Source organism: Heptranchias perlo, chromosome 19 (assembly GCF_035084215.1).
Source record: "Heptranchias perlo isolate sHepPer1 chromosome 19, sHepPer1.hap1, whole genome shotgun sequence".
NCBI classification, from domain to species: domain Eukaryota; kingdom Metazoa; phylum Chordata; class Chondrichthyes; order Hexanchiformes; family Hexanchidae; genus Heptranchias; species Heptranchias perlo.
Genome location: NC_090343.1, coordinates 44886473 through 44901787, shown reverse-complemented (window position 1 = coordinate 44901787; position 15315 = coordinate 44886473). Strand labels below are relative to the sequence as shown.

Sequence of the window (15315 nt, the reverse complement as noted above, 5' to 3'; positions counted from 1 at the left end):
CTCAATCATCAGCAAAGTGATGGAAGGTGTCGTCGACAGTGCTATCAAGCGGCACTTACTCACCAATAACCTGCTCACCGATGCTCAGTTTGAGTTCCGCCAGGACCACTCGGCTCCAGACCTCATTACAGCCTTGGTCCAAACATGGACAAAAGAGCTGAATTCCAGAGGTGAGGTGAGAGTGACTGCCCTTGACATCAAAGCAGCATTTGACCGAGTGTGGCACCAAGGAGCCCTAGTAAAATTGAAGTCAATGGGAATCAGGGGGAAAACTCTCCAGTGGCTGGAGTCATACCTAGCACAAAGGAAGATGGTAGTGGTTGTTGGAGGCCAATCATCTCAGCCCCAGGGCATTGCTGCAGGAGTTCCTCAGGGCAGTGTCCTAGGCCCAACCATCTTCAGCTGCTTCATCAATGACCTTCCCTCCATCATAAGGTCAGAAATGGGGATGTTCGCTGATGACTGCACAATGTTCAGTTCCATTCGCAACCCCTCAGATAATGAAGCAGTCCGAGCCCGCATGCAGCAAGACCTGGACAACATCCAGGCTTGGGCTGATAAGTGGCAAGTAACATTCGCGCCAGATAAGTGCCAGGCAATGACCATCTCCAACAAGAGAGAGTCTAACCACCTCCCCTTGACATTCAACGGCATTACCATTGCCGAATCCCCCACCATCAACATCCTGGGGGTCACCATTGACCAGAAACTTAACTGGACCAGCCATATAAATACCGTGGCTACGAGAGCAGGTCAGAGGCTGGGTGTTCTGCGGCGAGTGACTCACCTCCTGACTCCCCAAAGCCTTTCCACCATCTACAAGGCACAAGTCAGGAGTGTGATGAGTGCAGCTCCAACAACACTCAAGAAGCTCGACACCATCCAAGATAAAGCAGCCCGCTTGATTGGCACCCCATCCACCACCCTAAACATTCACTCCCTTCACCACCGGCGCACTGTGGCTGCAGTGTGTACCATCCACAGGATGCACTGCAGCAACTCGCCAAGGCATCTTCGACAGCGCCTCCCAAACCCGCGACCTCTACCACCTAGAAGGACAAGAGCAGCAGACACATGGGAACAACACCACCTGCACGTTCCCCTCCAAGTCACACACCATCCCGACTTGGAAATATATCGCCGTTCCTTCATTGTCGCTGGGACAAAATCCTGGAACTCCCTTCCTAACAGCACTGTGGGAGAACCGTCACCACACGGACTGCAGCGGTTCAAGAAGGCGGCTCACCACCACCTTCTCGAGGGCAATTAGGGATGGGCAATAAATGCCGGCCTCGCCAGCGACGCCCACATCCCATGAACGAACAAAAAAAAAACTCGCTGCTCACAACGCAGTCTCCTCGACATTGGGGAGACCAAACGCAGATTGGGTGATTGCTTTGCTGAGCACCTCCGTTCAGTCCGTAAGCGTGACCCTGATCTGCCGGTTGCTTGCCATGTTAATTCTGTGTCCCACTCCCACTCTGACCCCTCTGTCCTCGGCCTCATACACTTTTCCAGTGAAGCTCAACGAAAGCTTGAGGAATAGCACCTCATGTTTTGATTAAACACTTTACAACCTTCTGGACTCAACATTGATTTCAAAAAGTTCAGATCATAACCACTGCTCCCATTTTTTGGTCAGCAGTTGCTGGTAATGGATCTGCTGCTGCCATTTGCAGCTACTTCTGACCAATCTTTTGTTTCTTTACTTGTCCCATTACCACCCTCCTTGCCTTGCACCATCATCCCTTTTGTCATTTAATCACTCATGCCCTCCACCCTATCACAGACCTTCCCTTTTGTGCTTTCCCTGGCTCTGTACTTGCTTAAAAACTTTAACTCTTTAACATCTTCCAGTTCTGACAAAAGTCCTTTCTCCACAGATGCTGCCTCACTTTCTGAGCTTCTCCAGCATTTTCTTTTATTATTTTAGATTTCCAGCATCCGCAGTATTTTGCTTTTGATTGTTTTATACACACTTGGTTCGGGAACAGTTCCTCGCATCTCTGCTGCCTTCACACCTTGCTGGTTGTAGGCAACTTGTGTGTTCCTGAGACGTTTTTTTGAAAATGAAAACCTGGCCTTTGCATGGAATCCCCAGATTCCCTGGCAGTGAGTTCCTGAGGTATGATGTGATTCCTGGGATGGCAGGACTGACGTATGAGGAGAGATTGGGTCGACTAGGCCTATATTCACTAGAGTTTAGAAGAATGAGAGGTGATCTCATCGAAACATATAAAATTCTAACAGGACTAGACAGACTAGATACAGGGAGGATGTACCCGATGGATGGGGAGTCCAGAACCAGGGGTCACAGTCTCAGGATACCGAGATGAGGAGAAATTTCTTCACTCAGAGGGTGGTGAACCTGTGGAATTCTCTACCACAGAAGGCAGTGGATGCCAAGTTATTAGATGCATTCAAGAAGGAGATGGATATATTTCTTAATGCTAAAGTGATATGGGGAAAAAGAAGGAACAGGGTACTGAGTTAGACGATCACCCAACATTTTGAATGGCGGAGTAGGCCCGAAGGGCCGAATGGCCTACTCTTGCTCCTATTTTCTATGTTTCATGTTAAAACATCAGGTGATAGAGTCTAGAAACATATAACACTAACGCACAATCTCAGTTGTGTGCTTGAGCCTCAGGGATGATGTCACTCCAGGGCACTTCTTTCCCATATACACTGACTAAACTTACTGCATGCTCTACATGAACTCTGATATGCCTTTACTGTGTATATTGAATACATTGTGTGGACTATTCATCCTGTACGTTTCCCTTGTGCCTGGTGTCAGCCATTTGGTAGCACTCATCAGAAGGTTGTGGGTTCAAGTCCCACTCCAGAGACTTGAGCACACATTCTAGGCTGACACTCCAGTGCAGTACTGAGGGAGTGCTGCACTGATCGGGAGGTGCCGCCTTTCAGATGAGTCGTTAAATCGAGGCCCCGTCCGCCCTCTTGGGCGGACATAAAAGATCCTACGGCACTATTTTGAAAAAGAGTAGGGGAGTTCTTCCTGGTGTCCTGGCCAACATTTATCCCTCAACCAACTACTAAAACAGATTATCTGGTCATTATCACATTGCTGTTTGTGGGAGCATGCTGTGTTCAAATTGGTTGCTACATTTCCTACTTTACAACAGTTCATATTTGTCCAAGTGCTCAGTGCCTCTGTCCCTAATAAAAGATTCTAGTAACTTCCCCACAACAGACGTTAGGCTAATAGGTCCATAACTTCCTGGTTTATCTCTCCCACGCGACATTGGCAATTTTCTAATCAAAGGGGACAATTTCTGAATCTAGGGAGTTTTGAAAGATCATGACTAAAGCATCTACAATTTCCTCACCTACTTCTTTTAATACCCTGGAGTGGAAACCATTATAACTGAGTTATTCTGCATTGGAGATTGCATCTCAGGTCTCTGATAGGTGGAACCACCATATTGTCCCATATCTCATTCCTATAACAAAGGGGCTGCATTGTTACAACCCCCAGGTCACGCTATCATATGACTGTGGTCAGTAACGGTAAACTCCTGATCATAAGGTATGTAGGATCTGTTTACAAGAGAGTTCAGTGAAGCTGGACTCTGATATCTAGATCAGACCTGAAATTTGTGACAGTGACATTACATTCTGCTGGTTACTTGTGCACTGTGTTATACTCTGATCACTAATTGACTACAATTCACATTGGTTACAAGGATATCACAATACATACTGGTCACCAGACATTGACTCTGGTCACCAGTACACTGCCAGTGGTATTCACTAGTGTGCTTCTCTCTTTCTTTAGTTCCTGTTGCAGATATCAAAGCTGTGGTAACTGGGAAGGACTGTCCCCACATGAGAGAGAAGAGTGCCCTAAAACAAAATAAGGTACAGCTTAACTGTTTGTATAATGTGTGTGTGATATGTGTCTGTCTGACCGTCTGTCTATAATATATTTGCTTCTACTACCCATATTCCCCAAATTCACAGATCTGCTTAAACTGTATAATGCTCAATTTCTCTTCAATGACATGGATGAATATACGGCCCCTCCCCTACATCTTAAGTTTCTTTATTTAAACAAATGCTTTATATAAAAAAAATTAAAAACACACACAATAAAAATAATTAGCCATAGTTTTACAATTCAAGCTTTCTCCTTAATCTTTCTATCTGTGTTCACTTCAAAATGCAGTTTCCACAAGGTAGACCTATACACATCCTTTATTTGAAACTTGCTCTTTTCTCTAGAAGATGTTACCACTTGTGGGGAAGACCAAAACTAAGGGCCATAAATACAAGATAGTCACAAATAAATCCAATACAGAGTGGTTAGAATGTGGAACTCGCTGCCACAAGGAGTAGTTGAGGCAAATAGCATAGATGCATTTAAGGGGAAGCTGGATAAGCATGTGGGAGAAAGGAATAGAAGGGTATGCTGATAGGGTTAGATGAAGATGGGTGGGAGGAGGCTCATGTGGAGCATAAACACTAGCATAGGCCAGTTGGTCCAAATGGCCTGTTTCTGTGCTGTAGACTCTGTAATTCTTTGTGTGCTTTGAAAGGGAAGTGTGTAATAAATTGGATAGCGAGGTGGTGAAGGATAGAATACTAGAGCCTGATCTTCAGTTGCTTCCAAGCCTTTATTCAGAGATTCACATTACACACTCCACACTCTAAATCAGCTCTCTTATAAATGGATACGAGAGTCCCCAATTGATATGCACCACCTGAATACAATTAACACCACTGATATAAATCATATGGATACAATTAACATAGTGTGTCAGAGGATTAACAATTATCCTTCAGAGTTATTCTGCATTTGAGATCGCATCCCAGATCTCTCATAGGTGGAACCACCATAATGTCAGAATGTGCCATTCAGGTTAAAGCTGATAACCAAATTTATTTTTAAAAAATATAATTACACAGAAGCAAAAGGAATACTTCAAGAAACCACTTACACAAATTCTTATAAGAGCAACAGAGAGTTGTCCACAAGGGTTTAAATATCTTCCAAAGTATTTCTTAGACACAGTTTAATAAGATTTCTAGAGGCGACAGACTTTTGCAGACTTCCTCTTTGCATGAGGATGATGCAATATGCTTGACTGTTGCATGAAATCCAAATGTCAATTACAAAAACTGAAAGAGTTGAACACTAGATGTGAAACTAAAGTTGGCTAGCAATAGCGGCCTCTATGCCAAAAGAAACCTTTCATGTCACTGGTGTTAATCTTGAGACAATATTGATCTTCCTTTCACGATATCTCCTGATAGGTCGACCATTACAGATAACTACTTTGCCTACTTCCCCAGCCTACAGATTTGTATGTTAACAGTAAAGAAAACCATTCCTAATGTTTGTTGGACAGTGGTTGGAGTTTGCAGATCAAATACCTCTTGTCTTTCAAGAGACCACCTATTAGATTGGTTTGAGTTCATTGTCTACTGGGACTTCAGTCCACATAACCTAACTGTGAACTTCATTTTGCAGATGCAGTCAGCTTCCCCTATAGATGCCACTGACCAAAGTTCATTTTAATGGCACAATATATTGGCCCATCTAAAATCTCATAGGGGATATAGACAGGCTGGGTGAGTGGGCGGAGATTTGGCAGATGCAATATAATATTGGAAAATGTGAGGTTATGCACTTTGGCAGGAAAAATCAGAGGTCAAGGTATTTTCTTAATGGTGAGAGACTGGAAAGTACTGCAGTACAAAGGGATCTGGGGGTCCTAGTGCAAGAAAATCAAAAAGTTGGTATGCAGGTGCAGCAGGTGATCAAGAAAGCCAACGGAATGTTGGCTTTTATTGCTAGGGGGATAGAATATAAAAACAAGGAGGTATTGCTGCAGTTATATAAGGTATTGGTGAGACCGCACCTGGAATACTGCATACAGTTTTGGTCTCCATACTTAAGAAAAGACATACTTGCTCTCGAGGCAGTACAAAGAAGGTTCACTCGGTTAATCCCGGGGATGAGGGGGCGGACATATGAGGAGAGGTTGAGTAGATTGGGACTCTACTCATTGGAGTTCAGAAGAATGAGAGGCGATCTTATTGAAACATATAAGATTGTGAAGGGTCTTGATCGGGTGGATGCAGTAAGGATGTTCCCAAAGATGGGTGAAACTAGAACTAGGGGGCATAATCTTAGAATAAGGGGCTGCTCTTTCAAAACTGAGATGAGGAGAAACTTCTTCACTCAGAGGGTGGTAGGTCTGTGGAATTTGCTGCCCCAGGAAGCTGTGGAAGCTACATCATTAGATAAATTTAAAACAGAAATAGACAGTTTCCTAGAAGTAAAGGGAATTAGGGGTTATGGGGAGCGGGCAGGAAATTGGACATGAAGCTGAGTTCGGATCGGTCAATGCCCTGTGGGTGGCGGAGAGGGCCCAGGGGCTATGTGGCCGGGTCCTGCTCCGACTTCTTGTGTTCTTTAGATTTGTGGTTGGGATCAGATCAGCCATGATCTTATTGAATGGCGGAGCAGGCTCGAGGGGCCGATTGGCCTACTCCTGCTCCAATTTCTTATGTTCTTATGTTCTTATGTATAACAAGAGATGTTACAGTTTGAAGCAAGACTGGGCTTTGCTTCTGTTATGTTGTATAAATAGACAATTGCAAGGGCCCCAGTGTGACACCATATTTAAATAACTCATGGATCTGATTGGATGTAATCTTGGCTTTGTAGTCTATGTGTAATGCAGTCAGGACCACTCATTGTTTAAGCCTGATATTGCACAAGGGATGGCATCCTTCATTATTCTGTGGGAAATTTAACCTACGAGCATCATAGGCTACAGGCTTGAAATGTAGAGTTTCTAAATAGAAACCAGTTCATTTCTGTCTACTTTATTGTTTTCTCTCTCTCTTTACAGGAGGTCCAAGAGATGGCCTTCTCCATCCTACATGACCCTGATGAGGCCTTGAATTTCATCGCTCCAAACAAATATGAGGTAAGCGTTCATTGTTTGATGCAAGGTGTGAAAGAGAAGGCACTCTAAGAGCAAATGAACATGTTACGCTCCACATGACAGACAGCGAGTAATATCTGGAAGGCTAGTCCATTTAGTGTGCCACACAGCAACCCCTCTTAAAGGGCCTAGTGCTTGATGTGCCTCAGAAGTTTGTTCTTCTCATGTGCCAGATTGTCCTTTTTTTTTTATTGCCATCACTTTACTCCTCTCCTCGCCTGAAGATGCTGGCATACAGTTTCACAGACCTTGCCTAGGTGGTCACTGGTTATGTGTGAGCCTTGATGCTGAGTGTTAGCAGCCCAACCATGGGGGGGCATCGCAATGAAGCCTGATCCTGTCCTCACCCAGTGTCCATGCATGTTTCCCCATTTAATGCTATGAAGATAAACTTGATTAAGAAAGGGGTTGCAAGTCAAAAAATATTGGCAAAGTAGATCAAGTATGTTGCAGAACACAAACACTCCATTCCTGTTGAGCAGGAGAATTGCCAGAGCAACTCAATGCAGAGAAATAAAAACTGCAAATGCTGGAAACACACAGCAGGTCCATCAGCATCTGAGAAGATAAGTTCATGTTTCAGGTACAGAGTCTTCCTTTGAAAACTGTAAAAGGAAGACGAGTGAGCCCTAATATAGGGCTGATGGATACAAAGGGCGGATGGGACTGTTATGATTTCTCCTTTCACCTAGCATTTTCATCTTGAGCTTGTGGTAAAAAGACAGCTTTGTAAGTAGGCTGAGTGGATTATAAACTGATACATGCAGCCTTACATGTGCTGTGAATATATAGTTGCATGCAACTGATCGAACTACTGCCCTTCAAATAAGGTACTGCATGACAGAGACCACATGGGATAGCCACCACTCTCTCCTGTCCACTCCAAATGACAGCAAATACCATAGTATCAGGCTTAAACTAAGTTGCAGAAAGCATTTGTAATTTACTACGTAAGAGATGTGAAAATGAAGGAACATAATATTAAAGAGATGGCTAGGGGATTGAAAACAGATGAAGTTTTACAGATTGTGGATAGTGGTGTATTCCCCTGGAACTTATTTTTTGTTTAAAACTTTTACATAAATAATTTGAACATAGGCACAAGAGGGATGATGAAATTTGCTGATCCGAAATTAGGAGGCGTGTGAAATTGTCAGCAAGAATATAAGAATTACAGTAGGACATAGACCGGTTAGTGGAGTGGGAAAATAGGAGGCAAATGCAGTTATATTGCAGAGAAATGTGAAGTAGTACATGTGGGAGGAAAACCTGACTGATATTACCTCGGCATATCGTTCACACTTTTCACCTCTTTCCAACTCTTCTGTTCACGGGCTATTAAACCCATTAATGGTTGCTTCGTACTAGTAGCCAGTATATTTGAGCATTGCCTGTTCTGATTCACCCTCCCCCACCTTGGTGATTAGATTTACGACCTTGGAGAATGTTGAAGGGATGGACAGGCAGAAAGCAGTGACAGTATTTAAGACTCAATGAAAGGTGGAGAGAAATAAGGACACAATTAGGAGTTTCAAAGACAAAAATAGTGAAGGCTGGACTACTGCCATCGTGATTGTGGAACAGTGAAATGCTAAGTAGGATAATTGTCATCAATTACTGGTTAAACAGATGGCGTAAGGAGAAGGAAATAGGACCCCTGCAGTTCACATTGAGTTGTGTTGGGAAGGCAGAACTTTGAGGTGAGCACTATCATTCAGTGACTTACCAGGTGCACAGATGAATAGCAAATGTCATTTTAATATTGAGTAACAAAGTAATATATATACTTGTATATAATACATATGTGTGGTCATGTTTGGCACTATTGCAATGGCTAATAGAATATTAGAGTACATGCGCAAGTTAAAGTATAAATTGTCAAGAGGTCACTTTGAAGTGTGCCCAGATTTGGTCATTTTAGCTGTTAAAAGAGATGGAAGCATTGGAAAGGGCAGTGAGAATGGTACTGAATCTTGTGCAGAGAGGCTGTTGAAGCTAAATAAGTTCTCTGATGTTGGAGTGGGGAGGGACACTCAAGTTTTTAAAGAAGTGATTAGGATGATGTGAAGAAATCCTCTGTTTATAAACGCACTCTACCGGTGGAGAGCTTTGTCCATTGCCATGAAGATTGGGGAATATTGGTCTTGCTGCCTGTGAATTTCCGTCCCTTAGAAAAATTACTGAACCAAAAGTCCTGGGCAGGGCACCCATTATTTCCATGTATGCATGGATGGTGGATGAGGCCCCCACTGCTCGTGCTCATTCATAAAATCAGCACCTATAAACTAAGTGACTACAAATCTTAATGCAAGTTAAAAAGCTAAATACGGAAGGAGATTGCAGTTCTGTGAGTTTGGACAGTACTGCAACTTCAGACTCATTTACAGTATTTTTTTTTGAAAAGACAAATGGACAGAATCCTGATTCATTAAGACTTCAATATACAGACTTTGCACCAAGGCTGAAGGGAGATCAAATTAGCCTGAGCAAGTACTGCAATGAGACAATTGGATCAAACTTGATTTTCTGGTCTTGCAATCTTCGTTTTTAATGTTTTCTGCAGAATGTAACCGATCGGAGTTGAATAATGTGTATCATGACGACAGGGAAAAAAAAGACTTGCATTTATATAGCGCCTTTCATGACCTCAGGACGTCCCAAAGCATTTTACAGCCAATTAAGTACTTTTGAAGTGCAGTCACTGTTGTAATGTAGGAAAAACAGCCGATGTGTGCACAGCTAGGTCCCACAAACAGCAATGAGGAAATGACCAGATAATCTGTTTTAGTGATGTTGGTTGAGGGATAAATATTGGCCAGAACTCCCCTGCTCCTCTTTGAAATAGTGCCATGGGATCTTTTACGTCTACCTAAGAGGGCAGACGCAGCCTTGGTTTAATTTCTCACCCTTCAGGACAGCATCTCCGTCAATGCAGCACTCCCTCAGTGATGCACTGAAGTGTCAGTCTGGAGTTTGTGCCCAAGTCCCTGAAATGGGAATGTTGGGTTATTATCCTGGAAGTTTGCCAAATTGTTTTTTTTTGGGGTGGAGGGGGGTGGAGAAAGATTTCAAGGAAGAATCTCAAAGTATTCTTTTCCGGAGTCTTTGCCCACACATGAATCTTTGGGAAGAGACTATGATGCCGCTAGCTGTACGTGATCCATTGGAGAGAAGGGGATCACAGTCTCAAAACTATCTCCTCTTGTCCCAAGCTTTCCATTTCCTTAACATTCCATTTTGTTCCCTGCAGTATTGTATCTGGACTGATGGACTAAACGCCCTGCTGGGGAAAGAGATGACCAGTGAACTGACCAAGAATGACCTGGATACTCTGCTAAGCATGGAAATGAAACTCCGTCTGTTGGACCTGGAGAACATACAGATCCCTGAGGCACCTCCTCCAATTCCCAAAGAGCCCAGCAGCTACGACTTTGTCTATCACTATGGCTGAACGGTGGGATGACCAGCACCTTACAAGCACAAAAAACAATTTAAAGGAAAAACACAGCAACACCCAGTGAGCAAAGATAACACCCTGTTTGACCAGCTGTTGGAGAGACCTGCCTCCGTTGAGAAGCATGTAAAGCGCCGTAAGCTGTGGAAAGGCAGCGTTACAAGAAGCAAAGAGCCAAACGTGCTGTGTTTCTACTCTGTTCTAGGGGTCTTGTGCAGAATCTGGGCCTTTTAGAAAGAATTCTGTATTTAGTATTTAGACAGGTTTAAGAATTTGGTGGATAATGTGATTTGGTACAGTGAAGTTTGTATGATGGCTAATAATTTATTAGTGTTCTATTAGGCCAACCTGCTTATGTAGATTTTTCACTGTACGCAGACAATGCTCCATCAAATATTATTCAACCCTGTTGTTCCATTATGGGACAATGGATTGTGTTTGTATAATCTATGCTGTATATAGTACTTGTGAATGTCACAGCACATATATACAATGAGAGCCTCCTGCAATCTCTGATACTTGGGAGTGCCTTCAAGGCTGTTACCCAGGGATACTTTCTAACCTTTTTTTTTTGAAGGCTCTAATTTTGAGCAGTGACATGCTTGAGGGGAAACAGACCTACCAACTTTATTCTTCTTTCTTTAATCACAGTTTCTTCTCCCTCCCCTGCATCTCAGTTCCTGCACCCTCCCAGAGCTCGCAAGTTGTGAAGTGAGATGCAGAGACACCTGGAGATGCAGGTCTGTAGGTGAGGGGGAGGTGGGCCATAAGTAGCCATTGACCTGTTTTATGAATGCCACTGCTGCAATCCAATACCATTCATAAACTGTCCGAGCTTTGCTTTTCACCTTTTTGTGATTTGTGACATCACTAGATTACAGCCTTGTAGCTTATTCTGATGATTCCGTGACTCTCTAATTTGGATAGCCCAGGCGCACATACCAGGATGGTGCTGGTACAGGTAATGACTGCTCCACAGCACTAGGCCCCTTTAAAACTGCTAGAGCTCTGGCAAAGATGCTCAGTCTCCTCATTGTTTACCAGCTTTGCACCAACCTTTGATTTTGATTTGGGACCTCAACAAATTGAACTGAATAGGTACTTGAATGGGTTGGATTATAGACACTGAATTGAAAGGTACTCAATTGGTCTTGGTAAGGACACTGAACAGATACTTGAATGGACTAGATTGCTGATGCTGGATTCAAAGGGTATTTGAATAGAGTAGGCAAGGACACTGATTTAAACAGGTACTCAAATTGACTGGATTATAAATACTGAATTAAAACAGGCCACTTTGTCAATGAAGACTGACTCTGCTTTTAGCTTTATTAGAAGGCTCCAGTGTTGCTGTATCTAAGCTATCCATTAATAATATATAGCTGTAAGTTAGAGATTCCTCTATATCCATAAGTATTATTAATCTTCAGGTAATGTTAGCAGCATAGGGATTACTATCCTGTCAAAGCAAACCTGTGTTTTATTGAGTGACCGAAAAAGAGTTTATTTCCAAACTGAGAGCCACGTTGCTGTCAGTCTCTTAGCTGAAGCACTGTCTTAACAGTGTCAGATTTTAAAACAGGCAACTGTATTGAAACTCCGTTTAATTATGGGGTGCCAGAATTGGCTGGAGCAAATGTGATGGCACAATTTGGATCCACTGCAAAACTTTATACTGTTGTCTCATGCATTCATTTGTGGTGACAATTGACTCTTTTTAAAGGGAAACCGTGACGAGCTATAACGTAACGCCTGCAGTGCACACAACTTCACCTCGTGCCATAACTTCTCATTCATGATTGTCGAAGTATGAGAATATGGTGCTTCAGATTTACAGTCTTTGTTGATCTGAGGTTAAGCAAACTACACCTTCTGTTTTGTTTCTAAAAGAATGAGAAGCTTTAACAGCGGTATTAAGTAACCGCTCTGAACCACTCAAATAGTCCTAACATGAGGCAGTTTACACTTTGACACAAGGCATTTATTGAGAAAAATGTTTTTATATTTACAATGATCGGACAGTTTGGGACTGAGTCAGGAGCTTCAGAATACAACATTTATACTTGCTCAACATTCATACACGCTTCACTAAGGTATCAATATTATCCAATTGAGGAACAGATTATAGTTCAGGAGTCAGTGTAGGCCATCAAACTAAGTAAAGCACTGCAACCCTATCCAATAATATTTAAATGACACACTAGGAAGAGGCTTCCACGTAAACAAATACAGGAAATTATGTATTTTAAGTAACTGAACTATAAAATGGATTGAATTTTAATGAGATGCCATTGTTACACGCTTCCCATTGAAAGACTGAGTCTTGCCACAGAGGAGCATTGGACATACATACCACATGCTGATTGGACCATTCTCACCCCCAAAATAATTTAGATTTTATACAATTCTGGTACAGTAAATATGGGCAGTAACTTTCTATGGACAAATGATAATCTGCAAGACTCGATCTTATAATAAATGTAACCAATATTATTAAAGGGGAAGAGGTGAAATGAAAAACTGCAAATAAGAAAAGTGCTGGAAATCCAGTGCAAGACGCATTCAGTTTGAAAACACTACACTGTTCTTGTCTCCATCAAATATGCATCGGATGGGCCAAAACACTGTGCTCTACGCTTCTTCCAAACCAAGAAATGTGTGCTTTACCCTGGCAGGGCTGTAGGGTAAGTAGAAGAATGAATTGTACTTTCCCCAATGTCCGCCCATTATTGTGAGGTTAAGTACTCCTCCAATTTTGCTACTTTCCTCTCCCACAAGCCCTGCTGCCTGGAAGGTGTGGTACCACTCCAGCTATTCCATTGTGGGCTGGCTGAGTGCACTTGTGCAGTCCAAGATTTGAGCTAATAAGCTAATAGGAACGCTGTCAAGATCCCCTCTGATAAGGTAGAAAGCCTGAAGAGAAATCTGTAAAGATCCAGCTGAAAATGGAAGTGATCTCCTTGGGGCGTCGGTGAACATCATTTTATAAATTAAGCTCAACTCTCAACAGGAGGTCGAGATCAAAGGGCTCCCAGAGTTTTTAACTTTAAATTTATTGACAGCAAAAACATTTAACAATTTATTATGATCCTTCCATTGTAACAATCTCTATTGTGATTTATGTGTGAAGCTTTTTAATGTAATTTGGGAGAATATTTGTCTATTGTACTGTTAATTGGTCGGAGTGTTATAATGGTTAAGAAAAAAAATGAAATGGAAACATTTACACAATAAACAGAACAATCCTGCTGTAATGAGTCCTTATTTTTGCTTTATGTACAGAAAACTGGGATAACTTGCTAACCCTGCAGTCTTTGCATTGATGAACTAGTGATGTTGAGATACTACTGCAAGGGTCTATTAACAAATGTGAAAGTTCAATCAGTCCTGACTCTGTACTTTGCTTGGTCACGAAGGTATTCCTGAGTGATCTTACATTTTAAAAACATTCTATTGTGTTCATTCATGAGAGTGAGAGGCACATGCAGCTTGATGGGAGGATGGGGTTGGTTATCCTTAAATGACAAAACTTGGGATGGGGGTTACAGTGTGTTCCCTCTAGGTTTGGGATGGGTGGTCTGGAGTATATAGGTTTAAGATGGGTGCACTGGGTTTGTGAGTTTGGGATGTGGTGTACAAATGGTGCACATTGTCATCTTGGAAAAGTTGTACAGTGTGCCATTTGCTTCCTTTTAGTATGGGTTTACAATCTGCTCTGGGCAGATTCAGTAGAAAACCAAACCTATCCTTTTCAGCTTCTGCTAGCACATTACTGTCCCTGGTTCTGACTCTCAACCGCCCTGGCTGCCTTCCCTGGCTTATCCGTGACCTTGACATCCACTTGTTTTCTAGAACCATGTTGATCTATCTCAGGATCATTGCTTACTTAAACCCATACACATCCTTTCTCCCCCCTCCCCCCTCCACCTCCATCCCTTAAAACCCTAATCCAAGTCTTCATTATCTTAAGGAAAGTGTTTGAGAAATCAGTCCTTATCGGCCTCCCTCCCTTAAACTTAGGCCAATTCAGAACTCTGTGCCCAAATCAACTCCTATACAAAGTCCCATCATCCCCACTCTCACCCAGCTCCACTGACTGCCAGTGCCCTAATAAATTGACTTCATGATGCTCATTCTTGTCTTCAAATCTCTCCACAGCCTCACTCCAACTCAATCAATTTATTTTTTTCACATCCCTGCCCTCACCCTCCAGGTCTCTGACTCTGGATTAGTCCTTTCCTGCTCCACTATTCTAGGCAGCTCATTCAGATGTTGTACTGATGCTTTCTGGAATTCTTTCCCAGAACCACATTCCTCTCTTCAGTTGCCTCTTAAAAATCCATTTTTTAATGTGCATTCGGTCTCTCTCACCCCACACCACCTCCTCCAAATTGCTTGTGCAGTGCTCAAAGACATGAGGATTGCTATATAAATGTAGGTTGTTAATGTTTTGGGATGTCTGAATATTGTGTGCTTTGTAAGTTTGGGACAAGATGTACAGACTGCCCTGTGTAGTTTGGAATGGGGTATACTATGCTCTGTGAGTACAGATATAAGGAGCATAAAGTCTGCCCCCAATAGATCTAGATGTATTCATAGTCTGTTGTGTGTAGGTTTGCGATACAAGATAAATACAGATGAGGAAGGTCATCTTAGCCCATCCATGCAAAAAGCCTACAGTTCAATCACAGCATCCAAATGGCTCTTGAACGACTCTTCATAGAATCATAGAAGTTACAACATGGAAACAGGCCCTTCGGCCCAACATGTCCATGTCGCCCAGTTTATACCACTAAGCTAGTCCCAATTGCCTGCACTTGGCCCATATCCCTCTTTAAGGTTTCAATGCTACGACTGTGTCAGAGGTGGATTTTTGCC

General features: G+C 42.6%; 1 protein-coding gene across 2 annotated transcripts in view; it reads left to right on the top strand.

Annotated features, from left to right (window-relative positions):
- The window catches only part of LOC137335336 (engulfment and cell motility protein 2), a 145884-nt gene extending 132193 nt beyond the window's left edge, over nt 1–13691 (top strand). For both annotated transcript variants that reach the window (XM_068000665.1, XM_068000664.1), the window contains 3 exons: nt 3803–3885; nt 6888–6965; nt 10234–13691. In XM_068000665.1, coding sequence (XP_067856766.1) covers nt 3803–3885; nt 6888–6965; nt 10234–10434 — 362 coding nt within the window. In that variant the 3' untranslated portion in view covers nt 10435–13691. The remainder of the gene's footprint in view (nt 1–3802; nt 3886–6887; nt 6966–10233) is intronic.
- The last annotated feature ends 1624 nt before the right edge of the window (nt 13692–15315 follow it).